Source organism: Podarcis filfolensis (genome assembly GCF_964270895.1).
Source record: "Podarcis filfolensis genome assembly, chromosome: 15".
In the NCBI taxonomy this organism is placed as follows: domain Eukaryota; kingdom Metazoa; phylum Chordata; class Lepidosauria; order Squamata; family Lacertidae; genus Podarcis; species Podarcis filfolensis.
In genome coordinates this window covers 28,841,422-28,853,904 of record NC_139618.1, presented here as the reverse complement: position 1 = coordinate 28,853,904, position 12,483 = coordinate 28,841,422, and the positions used below count along the sequence as shown (strand labels likewise).

The window sequence follows — 12,483 nt, the reverse complement described above, 5'->3', positions numbered from 1 at the left end:
ACTTGGAAGTTCTAGGGATTGAATCTAGAATCCTTCTTATGCAAAGCAGGTGCTTCACCACCAGCCTTTGACCCAGCTCAGATATGCAGGTCTTGTCAGTGTCTGGGTGGGAGGCAGCTACGGAAACAATTTGAGTTCCATCATGGAAGAAAGATGGGATATAAACATAATGCGATAAAAGATTTTAGAAGCAAACCACTGAGCCTTTTGTGCCTTCTGCTCTCTTATGGGGAGGACTCCTTAACTCAGACCTACATATGGAAGGGCAGATATGGTTCCTGCTGCGCAACCTTGAGCTCAGCAGCTTCCAAGCTTATAAGCTGAGAGTGACACATCTTTACCAGTTGAAGCAGCACAGCATCTTGGCTTCAGTTGGGGAGGATGAAGAAGGTATTAACCCTTTGGTAAGTTGGTTTGAGGGAAGCTGGACTTGTTTTTCTGTTTGATGGCAAGCTTTTGCGAGATTAGCTGTAGGGAAGGAGGAGTTCTGTGATGACAAGGCTGAGATAAGTGTGGGCCACCAGTTCTTCAAAACATTGCTGCTGGAATCTAGGAATTTTAAATATTTATTTGTCACCTAAGCCTTTAACTCAGGTGTTCAGGAATTTTGGCTTTTTTGTATTTTTCTGACTTGCGCATACAGTCATACCTCATGTTACGTCCGTTTCATGTTACGTTCTTTCAGGTTACTTCCTGCGGCAACCCGGAAGTACCGGAAAGCGTTACTTCCGGGTTTCGCCGCATGCACAGAAGCGCAAAATGATGTCATGCGCAGAAGCGGCAAATCGCAAGCTGCCGTGAGCAGATGCGCCGCTGCGGGTTACGCTCTTTTCATGTTGCGAACGGGCCTCCAGAACGGATCCCGTTTGCAACCAGAGGTACCACTGTATTTGGCTTAAGCCTGATCAAGAGAAGGGTGTCTTGCTCCTTCTGCCTATTTGCCCTGCAGTGACTTCCTGCTAGGAGAGTAAATGTGGCTCCTTTCTTTCCACAGCAGCTATGTCTGCACTCCTGGTCCCAGAGTTTGACTGGAGAAAGGGGGAAATGTGCATCTTATATGCACAGTAGCACTTACTTTTAGATAAGAAGGGAATCGGTCCAATTTGTGGTGGTTTTCCTCAACAAGCCCCCTATAATAACTTGTAGGTCAAAGTCTGGAATCTAGAGAAGCGTGATGGTGGGAATCCTCTGTGCACCAGGATTTTCCCTGCAATACCAGGCAACAAGCCTACAGTTGTGTCCTGCCTCACAGTCCATGAGAATCTCAACTTCATGGCCATTGGTAAGTGGAAATGAAATTGCTGCTGTGAGTTACAGACATAAAATCATAAAGGAGAAATTGATCTTGCAGAAATTGATCTACTTTGTTTTGGGGAGAGTACTCCTTCCTCTTTTAATATTAATCTAATTCAGGTTTCCATTTGGTGGACTTACCTGATGTATTCCGATGGCAGAGAATGCCTGCTTTTTCCCAAGGTGTCTCTTGGAATGCAGCATTCACCCTTTCCCATTTCTGCTGTAGGCTTTACAGATGGGAGCGTTGTGCTCACTAAAGGGGACATCACGAGAGATCGGCACAGCAAAAGTCAGATCCTTCATGAAGGCAGTTACCCAATTACAGGCCTTGCCTTCCGTCAGTCTGGCAAAACAACACATCTGTTTGTTGCCACCACAGAGAACATCCAGGTAAGATGTTTGGTTGACCACCAGGGGTGTGTGTGTGTCATGCCGTGCCCCGCCCCAGTTTCTGAGCTGTTCTTGTGGTTTTCCAAGCTTCATTGTGTCCTCCTCCTTGTGGACTTTGCAGTGTTACACGCTTTCAGTGAAGGACTATCCAAAGCTAGAATTGGACACACGTGGCTGTGGGCTGCGCTGCTCCACTCTCAGCGATCCCTCCCAGGACCTCCAGTTCATTGTGGCAGGAGATGAATGTGTATATCTGTACCAGCCAGATGAGCGTGGGCCCTGCTTTGCCTTTGAAGGCCAGAAGCTGATAGCCCACTGGTATCGGGGCTACCTTGTCATTGTTTCCAAGGAACGGAAGCCTTCTCCAAAGTAAGACAGAGCTGCAAGACAGAATAACTTGTTGAATTGTTTTCCTTTGACCTCTTAAAAACTCGGGGTGTGGGATCTGGATAAAGGTGGTTGCTGTGAAATTATTTATTGCTTTTGGTTAGGTACTCTTCTGTAGGAGAGAGCAGTAGAAAGCCATTGTGTGTTGCATGGGATTTCTTTTTGGCCTTCCAACCCCTATTTGCAGGCAGTGTTAAATCCAGCTTTCCTTTCCAGCTTCCTATCAGATCTTGGATTTTCTGAATATGCTGAGTGGGATATGTACAAGTAATCTTGAGAATGTGATGACTGTCATGAAAGGTCCAAATGGCTGAGTGCAGGGGTTGGGTAGGGAAACCCTACTTTGCAGCAAGGCAATATGTTGTGCTATCCAAGGCTCAGAAACAGTTAGGTTGACATACATATTGTGGGGGAGAAATAGGAGGCAGATGCATCTTATGCATTGGAATTCAAAAGCTTGGCCATTAGTTTTTTAGATTCATCAGGTACTCACAGAGGGCTCTGCCAGCTGACTTTAACGTTTGCCTGGAAATGTTAAGACCAGCAGTTTGAGACTCTCTGAGGCTTGAGTGTGATTCTTTCATCCAATGCACGAAAGGGAACTCCTGACCTGTGAGTGAAAGTTAAAAGACTATCTCTGAGGCTGTCCCTCACTCTTTGCTCCTCTGTACTCCAGATCGGAATTTGCTGGGAGTGAGCCACAAAACTCCGACAAGCAGATCCTGAATATTTATGACTTGGGCAACAAGTTCATTGCATACAGCTCTGTCTTTGACGACGTGGTGGATGTCCTGGCTGAGTGGGGGTGCCTCTATGTGCTGACCAGAGATGGGAAGCTCCATGCACTGCAGGAGAAGGACACGCAAACCAAGCTTGAGGCAAGGGACCTGGGTCGCTTCTTCCTCCTCTGTGGTTAGTGGGGTTCTGAAGTGCAAAGCGTATTCACAGATGCCTGCAGCTCAAAGCCCAGACATTGCCCTACACCAGACCGTTTGGACTGCAAATGCCATCAGTCCCAGCATCATACACCTGTGCTGCCTGGGGCTGATGGGGAGCCGTAGCCCCAACCATTTGGAGGGCTCCAGTTTGCGGGAGGTTGGTGTGGTCTGTTGTTGCTCCGTAGGGAGCCTGAGTAAGGGGCTGGAAGTGACTCTGAACTAGCATCTGTGCTATGTGGCACAGAGGGAGGGAGCAGCTGTGGCCTAGAGCCCCTTGTTTCTCCTCTTACAGTTACGAAAGCTGCAAATGCATGTCGTTATGCATTAGCAAAACAATACATCAGTATGCATTCCATACTTGAGGACCCCAGTAAATAAGCAGCTCCCCATGGAACAATAGTTATGAATAGTCAAGATAACCCTTAAAACCCTGTTGATCCCATCAACGTTTGTAAGCAAGCAAGCACTTCTCTTCCAACAGATGCTCTTCAGGAAGAACCTCTTTGAAATGGCCATTCACCTGGCCAGGAGCCACCACCTGGATAGTGACGGCTTGTCTGAGATCTTTCGCCAGTATGGAGACCATCTGTATAACAAGGGAAACCACGATGGCGCCATTCAGCAATATATTCGGTAAGCGGGATAGGAGAGTTTTGGCCCTCCTTCCCTCCCTCCCTTTCCATTACAGCCATGTTGGGGTGAGAAGAAAAACCAGAGGCCTTGCTATCTAAGCATCTGGGTGCCGCAAATCTGGATTTTTAATCTGGCCGACCTCCCACCTTCTTGTTGGCTTCCTTTCTGAATTGCCTCACCAGGGAAACCATCAGGAGATGGGAACTAAATCCACCGAAATGTGGTTTGCAAACACACAGAGCCCTGGTGAGCTCTGACGCGTCCAAATGGAGTTTGGGTCTCTAGATCCCAGTGGACTGGGATTTTTTTACTTAGTGTACAGGAAATGCCTATCTATCTGTGATTGCTCCTGGCTTTTCAGATTGTGAGGAGCTTATCAGCAGATTGCACTACCTTTGGCAATGTGAGGGGCAGACCAAGATAAGTTTCCAGCCCCAAATTGTGAGAATTGCAATTTTTGATTTCCACCCCCTTGATTTCCACTCTCCCCAATTAATTCGGCACTCCAAGCCACCTCCTCTCCCCGTGCCCTACTTGTGTTGGAAATTGTGGCTGCACCTTCTGATCCTCTGTAGAACCAGATGTGATGTTGGGGTTATGTGCACACTTTCCCATCCTCTCTCTTTCGACTACCTGGAATAGGGTCCTCATAGGGTCCTCTTTCTCCCTAGTACCATTGGGAAACTAGAGCCATCCTACGTCATCCGCAAGTTCTTGGATGCTCAGAGGATACACAACCTGACTGCGTACTTGCAGACGCTCCACCTGCAGTCATTGGCCAACGCAGACCACACGACACTGCTGCTGAATTGCTACACCAAGCTGAAAGACATATCCAAGCTTGAGGAGTTCATCAAGGTACAACAGGGAAGGGTGTGGATGCCCTGGCACTTTGGCTCTAGGGGTAGCTTTTCCTCCTTCCCCATTATGCCTCAGTGGGCTTGTGTGCTTGAGCAGCCATCCTCCAACTTTTGGTGCCTGCTTGCTCCACATTCCCAGTGCAGAGATTGAGAGAGTCTTCTGGGTAACTGAAGGACTCTTCATTTGGCTGCTTGAGGTTGGTTGGGTGGGTGCTTTCCTCCAGTCCTGGAGTTGAGAAGGATCAGAAGTCTTCCCTTTGCAGGAAGAAAAGCTTATTTCTTTTTAACCTCATAGGAAGGAAGAAGCAGAGGCTTTCTCTTTGTCCCGGGGGCAACCTGCTGCTTCTGGCTCCAGCCATAATATATTACGGTTTCATGGGAGACATACAGAGGCATTCCTCTTTCTCAGTAGACATGCCCCTTCTGAATGCCTTCTTTGCTTTGTCTCCCCCACACAGACCAGTGAGAGCGAGGTGCACTTTGATGTGGAGACAGCCATCAAGGTTCTGCGTCAGGCAGGCTGCTACTCCCATGCCGTGTACCTAGCTGAGAAGCATGCGCACCACGAGTGGTACCTCAAGATCCAGCTGGAGGATATCAAGGTGAGGCCAAACTGCCTGCCTGATGCTGAGCTTCACTTCCAGCTTTTAAAGCTGACTTCTTGGAGTGCATCTGGAGATGCTGGAGAAACCTGACAGGCGCTTTGGCTCAGGAGGGGTGTGTGTGACGACCGTGTTTCTCTACATTCTCCCTTTTTTGCATTGGGGATAGTAGTGTCCACAGTTTGACACTGTGTACATCTGTTTTCCCACATGGCAGACATAGAGGCGTTAGATTAGCATAAGGGTGGGTAACTTGCCTGCTCCCGTGGGTCTTTCACTTAGCCTGTTACGAACACTTTCTTAGTTGTTAAACATTTTGAGGTCTCAAGGCTGCAGCAGTGAGTTTAAAAGGGCTTGCCATGATTTTTACATTAAGTGGGGCAGCTGCTCCTGTGCTGCATTTTGCAAGAGGATCTGTGTGACTTGTTGCCGTGGAGAAAAAAAGGCAGGACTTTTTCCTTATTATTACTGTTTATTGATTTTTCACAAAAAAACAGACAGACAGACAGGCAGACAAAAACCTTTAACATAGACCGTAAATTATATTATTCATTTACTTCTCATTCTTCCCTTCCATGGTTTCCACATTTACCCTTGAATGCTGCATATTTCACATATACTATCCAATACAGTCATAGCTTGGAAGTCAAATGGAATCTATTCCTGAAGTCCGTTCAACTTCCAAAGCATTCAGAAACCAAAGTGTGGCCTCTGATTGGCTACAGGAAGTTCCTGCTGTCAGTCGGAAGCCACGCTGTACGTTCGGCTTCTGAAAATCGTTCAGAAACCGGACACTCACTACTGGTTTTTGATCGTTTGGGAGCTGAAATGTACGAGTTCCAAGGCGTTCAGCAACCAAGGTATGACTGTACATCCATTTTAACCTATTTATCTTAATAATGAACGCTGTTGCTCATATTTCAAGTCCTGCTTGCATTTTCATCTCACTATAGGTAGTTCTTTAAATACTTAGTTCTAACCCCAAGATACAGGGGAACTGGGGTCTGCTTCTGAAGTTTGCTCAGCCTGTCTTGTCCTGGGAGCATTATCCATGCTTGTGTCAGAAGCCCTCTTCAGGTGTTCTGTCAGCACGTAGAATAATTACTGGGGGAGGGGGGCATGGGGATGGGAGTGCTAGCTCTGCCCCCCTCATTTTCATTCCTGTTGCCCTCCCCCAAGTTGGAGGCCAACTGTCTGAAGCTCTGAGCTTCTTGTACTTGTTGAGGCTCCCTGTGCACTTTTAAACACTGAAGTCAGGGTTCTAAAATGCATTGGAGAGTTTCCTTGAGTGCAGGAGGCTCCCTGCTTTGCAAGGTCAGCATCCAGCATGCGGAGGACCCAGCATGCGGCATCCAGCATGCGGCATGCGGAGGACCCACAGGAACAGCAGTGAGAGGGGCAGAGCTGGCACACTTGTCTCATAAACTTTCCATGTGTGATGGTTCTGCAGCAGTTTTCCTCAAGTGGGTACCCCCCCATGTGTGTTTTGGACTACAGTTACCATCAGCCCCCATCATCACACAGCTGTTGTGCTGGCTAGGACTAAGAAGAGTTGTCCTGCAAAACATGCAGAGGGCACCCGGTTTGGGAAAGCTGTTCTGCATGCAGGCAGAAGGCAAACACGTTAGCTCCAAAGCAATCTCTCCTATTGCCTGCCTTTCTCCTGTGCAGAACTACCAGGAAGCCCTGCGTTACATTGGGAAGCTGCCCTTTGAACAGGCCGAGAGCAACATGAAACGGTACGGCAAGATCCTCATGCATCATGTCCCGAACGAGACCACTGAGCTCCTGAAGGTCCTGTGCACGAACTACCAGCCGGTGGGGGATCGTGAGGGTCCTGGAGCACTGGAAGGGAGGAAGGTATTGGCTGGATTCTGGGCGGGGAGGGGGGTTGCATTGCTGCCCTTCGCTTGTGCAGCTGAGGGTGGTGCTTACCAAGGAGAGCAGGGGGATGAGGAGTAATCGGCATTAAGTGAACAAAATGCTGAGTGTAAAATACAGTCTGGGCAAGCAGGCTCAGTGGTGATAGCTTGCAGGGTATTGTGGGGGACAAGCAGAGTCATAGAATTGTAGAGTTGGAAGGGACCATTAGGGTCATCTTGTCCAACCCCTGTTGCCGAATGTGGGATTCAAACCCGCAACCCTGAGATTAAGAGCCTCATGCTCTACCGACTGAACTGGTTGGAAGGCAGGAATGTTGAACAACCTCTGGGAGGCAGCAAAGGGCTCAGACCTGTGTGGCTTGCAGAGTTTTTCCTTGTCTGGTTGCTGTTCAGATAAGCCATTCGTCCCCATACAAACACACACACATACCTCATACCGGGTTTATTGCAATAGCACTTGCTGATACTTGCTGTGTCCTGAGCACCAGCCAGTATTTGCTAGGCTCCTTGTAGGGCAGGTGTGGGGAGTCACTGACCCTCCAGGTGTTGCTGAACTACAGCTCCCATCATCTCTGGCCATTTGCTTGCTGGGGCTGGTGGGAGTTGTAGTTCAGCCACGTCTGGAGAGCCAAAGGTTCCCCACATGTGTTGTGGGGGGAGCTCTGGGACATTTGGGGCTGCAGAAGGCTCTGCCAGGAGAACTGAGACACAGAATGTTCCATCTAGACTGGCTACTGCCTGCCTTTCCCCATTCTCTTCTCTCTTTGTAATATAGGCAAATCCTGATGAGTTCATTCCCATTTTTGCCAACAACTCCCGGGAGCTGAAGGCCTTCCTAGAGCACATGTCAGAAGTGCAGCCAGACTCTCCACAGGGCGTGTACGACACACTGCTGGAGCTCCGCCTCCAGAACTGGGCGCATGAGCAGGATCCACAGGTCAGTCCTCCATCCGCTTGGGGTCAAATTTCTAGTTGTGCCCAGGGGAGGTTGACTGGTGGAAGCCATTGGCAGCAAGGTCTTGGGTGACCTGCCTGGTGAAAATCTGGCTGGCAAGAGAGAAAAGCTCAATTCATGGGGCTCTGGTTCAAGGTGCCTGTGACACAGGTGGCTAACCCATCTTTTGGCCTGAGTGCCACATTGAACCTTGGTCAACCTTCACAGGGGGCAAGGAACTGCATTCCAGGGGTGAGTGCTCACCAGATACTATCACATACTGTTGACTGCACACACAAACACAGCTGATCTATGCAGAAAACTGCGAAGTGGAGATTATCTTTTCCTCTCTGTACACCAAATGACCAGTTGGATGACCAGGAAGAGGACAGTTTGTACCCACACAAACACCCAATTAGGGCCCACCCACCACACAGCAGTATGTCTGTTTCATTATTATTTTCTGCCAAAGTTGGAGGGTTATTGGGGCAGTGCCAGAACAGTTGCTTGGAGGTGTGTGTCTGGATCAGACTCTTGAAATGAAGCGTAGCCACCCCTGTCCCTTGCCATCTCCTAATTCTTGATCCTGGGGTTATCCGGCAAAGCTGAACAGTGGGAGATTCAGGGCAGAGAAACGGGAAGATGGAACACAAAATACGGAATCCACTCCCACATGATTTAGTGATGATCACCAACTTGAATGGCTTCAAAAAAGGATTAGACACATTCACGGAGGGCAATGCTATTATTCCTGATGGTTGCATGCTCTCTCCAGAATCGGTGGGCAAGAGCAGGAAAGTGCTTCTGTTGCATTTGGCTCTCCTTGCATTATGCCATCTGGTTGGCCACCGTAAGAACAGGATACTGGACTGGATGGGCCTCCTTTGGCCTGATCCGGTTGCTGCAGAGCTCTGCTTATTAGCTTGATGTTTTCTTGGCTTTGGGCTCCATGTAGGTCAAAGAGAGGCTGCACAACGAAGCCATTTCCTTGCTGAAGAGTGGGAAGTTTCGGAGCGTCTTCGATAAGGCTTTGGTCCTGTGCCAGATGCACAACTTCAAGGATGGTGTCCTGTACCTCTACGAACAGGGCAAGCTGTGAGTCTAGAGGCGCCAGCAGCCTCCTACTCTTTTTGGGGGTTGGAAGAGGGTTTCTGGAGCTTCCCCAATGAGGAGGGTGCCGGATATTGCAGACCAGGCTTTGCAGCCTATGTGCAGGGTTTGAACCTGGTTGATCTGTGCCCAGGCTATGTAGCTAAGGAAGGTTTGGAGAGCAGCAGGTGGGCTCAAGGGCATTATATGTGGCCTCCTGGTGGAAAGAGCCCTCTTCTCCCTTCCTTCCCCAGTTTCCAGCAGATCATGCACTACCACATGCAGAACGAGCAGTACAAGAAGGTGGTGGAAGTCTGTGAGCTGTACGGAGACCAGGAGGCCTGCCTTTGGGAACAAGCCCTCGGCTACTTTGCCCACAAGGAGGAGGACTGCAAAGAGTACATCACAGCTGTGCTCAAGCACATTGAGACCAAGAATCTAATGCCGCCCCTGCTGGGTGAGGGAGGTTCCACTTCCAGGCGGGGGGTGGGGGTGGCTGAGGCTGTCTCCTTGAGAGGCTTGGCTTTGGGAAGCTTCTGGGGTGGATGCAGCTGGGAATTAAAACCAGTCTCTCAAGCAAAAGAGCTTCTAGTTAAATCCAGGACTCCCTTCAGCCTCTCCCTTTATGCCTTCCAAGACCCTATGGAGGCCAGATGCTGCTCCTACTCTTGACGCCAGTGATGCTTTTGGCTGAAGGTCTATTTGTTTTTCTGAACCACCCTTTATCAATGGATAACAAGTTTAAATTGCCCTCTTTTTCTGTGGTGATCACACAGGGTCCCTGGATGTTTCACCATCTATTGATCCCTGTGCCACCACTTTATTTCTTGCTGCCACCACCCAGGCCCTACCTGGGACAATACTGAGTCCAGTCGGGGTTAAATTGAAACATAAACTTTTGTTTATTTATTGCAGTTTAACAAGCGTGTGGTTTCATAAACGGTATCCGTCAATTACATTCATGGGGTGCCTATCCAGACCTATAACTTTTGCTACCTGCTCTCACACACTAAACCACCTCTCAGATATATACTTGTCTGCCTAGCCCCTAACTGTTCCTGACTCAGCCCATTTCGCTACACTAACTCACCCTACCCACAACTCTAGCCCAATTCACTCCCACTCCAACCAACTCCCAACTAACTCCCCAATGAACTCTCCCCTTTGCCTCTCCCAGAGCTGGTTTTATAGTCCCACTGACTCCACCCCCCAGGTCCTGACTGGGCAACCTGTTTAACTATTTCACCTCCAGCACTCTCTCATATGTTAACGTCACAATCCTGCTCTTACTCTTGACACCAGTGATGCTTTTGGCTGAAGGTTTATTTGTTTTTCTGATCCACCCTTTGTCAATGGATAACAAGTTTAAATTGTCCTTTGCTGTCTGAATCTTGGCCGTTAAAGGGTCTGAAGTGTTATGGAATGGGACAGAGAATGCTGAAGGGCCCCTCCCCTGTGGTTTGAAGGGACAAGGTAGATTTGTGCTCACCCAGGTGTAATATAAATTGCCCCACTCCCTCTCCTTCCCTGTGCTGATGGATTGCCCCCTCTGTCCAGTTGTGCAGACTCTGGCTCACAACTCCACAGCCACCCTGTCTGTCATCAAGGATTACCTGGTCAGCAAGCTGCAGAAGCAGAGCCGCCAGATTGAGCAGGACGAGCAGAGGATTCAGAAGTACCGGGAGGAGACTAAGCGGATCCGCAAGGAGATTGAGGAGCTCAAAAGCAGGTAGACGCAGTCCAAGTTGCTGGGCCTGTCTGACCTCCATAAGACGCGGCCTCCAGAGGGAGCAAGACATCACTACATGCCACTTTCCTGCCTTCTGCCCATTGTGCTCTGTTTGGTGGTGCAGTGTGATGAACAAGTCCAGGTGGTTCCTTGGAAGGGATTGAGATGGATCAAGAGTACAGCTGCTATTTACTTACAGCTGCTGTAGCAATCCTGGAATCCAGGGCAGGGGAGAAGTTTGATGCCCAAATACAGTGTGGGCATCATAGGAATGTGTTGCTGTTGCTTCTGCACATTGTGTGTCCCTGAAAACCATCTCTCTTCCTTGCCCTTCCCTTATGTGTTTCCTTTTCTCAGTCCCAAGATCTTCCAGAAGACCAAGTGCAGCATTTGCACCAGTGCCTTGGAGCTGCCCTCAGTTCACTTTCTGTGTGGCCACTCCTTCCACCAGCACTGCTTTGAGAGCTACTCGGAGAGTGGGTCGGAGTGTCCCACCTGCTTGCCAGAGAACCGCAAAGTCATGGACATGATCCGCGCTCAAGAGCAGAAGCGGGACTTGCACGACCAGTTCCAGCACCAGGTGGGTCTCACTGACTGCCTAGCTGGATTTCCAGTCTGGTTTATTATGACACCTTATATCCAACTGGTGGGGAGTGCCCAGTCCTGCCTGGGATTTTTTAGGGGGGGGAATACTGTGTTGTTTTAAATGCGTAGTGTAATTTGTGTTTGAACCCATAACTCTGGATGTTGGGTGGAGACATGCCAAAGTCATGTTTCGGTCCACCATCTTGGTTCAAAATGGCGCCTGTGCCCAAACACCAACAAAGTCTACTGCCCCACCTCGGGAATCATTGTGCTGAGTTTGACAATGATATCTCAAGAGGTGGCCGAACATATAGAGGCAAACCATTTGCCAAAATGTATAGTAAATGATAGAATCTTCCACCCCAAACACCCCCGATAGTGAAGCTTTTGTTTGTTCCACCTTACAGATGAAATGCTCCAATGACAGCTTTTCTGTGGTTGCGGATTATTTTGGCCGAGGCGTTTTCAACAAGCTCACCCTCATCACAGACCTTCCTCCAGGCAAATCTGCTGCAGTACTCGATGCGGGCCTGCAGCGTGAGCTGCTGATACACACAAAACGGAGCACTTAGATGGCGGTGGGTGGGTGTCCTTCAGTCCCCTGACCTTGGCTCTCCGAACGAGTGATGCAATCAGCTTCTCTTTCTAGTGCACTGTGACCCAAAAGAGGCTAGGATTTGACTGAAGACCAGGAGGGCTGCGTAACTGGCTTAGGAAATGGAGAGAGAGACCAAGGGAACTCTGGCTTGTTTATTATTGTTATTATTATTATTTTGCCTGACTACAGCCAGGCCTGCTTCTCCAAGCCTTACAGCCTGCTGGTTAAGTCTCCTGGTTAAAAGTCTGGTGCTTCAGCATTAGCAGTGGGCTCCTGTAAGACTGTGTGGTGAAAACGAGCTCTCTGCTCCAACTTTCTCCTGGTGCCTCTTGTGTTCCAAGCTCTGTATGAGGAGGATCTCTAGTAAGCCTGTGCTGCCCTCATCAAAGATATACAGCGTGGAACTAAACTGACTGGATTCTGGAACTGGAAGAGTTATTTTCCTGGGGAGATGGATTGAAGATGTAAATAATGTTCAGCACTAATATCTCTGTAACCCTTCACTTAATAGCGGTTTACTTGCTTGAGCTATAAAGTGTGTGAATGTGGGTGAAGAGAA

At 49.0% G+C, this 12,483-nt stretch overlaps 1 protein-coding gene across 1 annotated transcript in view; it reads left to right on the top strand.

Annotated features, from left to right (window-relative positions):
- The window catches only part of VPS11 (VPS11 core subunit of CORVET and HOPS complexes), a 13,395-nt gene extending 912 nt beyond the window's left edge, over positions 1-12,483 (top strand). Inside the window, exons 2-16 of the mRNA XM_083588436.1 lie at positions 256-404; positions 1,147-1,282; positions 1,523-1,686; positions 1,808-2,055; positions 2,750-2,951; positions 3,493-3,644; positions 4,316-4,502; positions 4,963-5,106; positions 6,778-6,966; positions 7,765-7,926; positions 8,879-9,018; positions 9,267-9,469; positions 10,570-10,741; positions 11,099-11,321; positions 11,734-12,483. Of these exons, the coding sequence (XP_083444562.1) occupies positions 256-404; positions 1,147-1,282; positions 1,523-1,686; positions 1,808-2,055; positions 2,750-2,951; positions 3,493-3,644; positions 4,316-4,502; positions 4,963-5,106; positions 6,778-6,966; positions 7,765-7,926; positions 8,879-9,018; positions 9,267-9,469; positions 10,570-10,741; positions 11,099-11,321; positions 11,734-11,898 (2,636 nt within the window). The 3' untranslated portion in view covers positions 11,899-12,483. The remainder of the gene's footprint in view (positions 1-255; positions 405-1,146; positions 1,283-1,522; positions 1,687-1,807; positions 2,056-2,749; positions 2,952-3,492; positions 3,645-4,315; positions 4,503-4,962; positions 5,107-6,777; positions 6,967-7,764; positions 7,927-8,878; positions 9,019-9,266; positions 9,470-10,569; positions 10,742-11,098; positions 11,322-11,733) is intronic.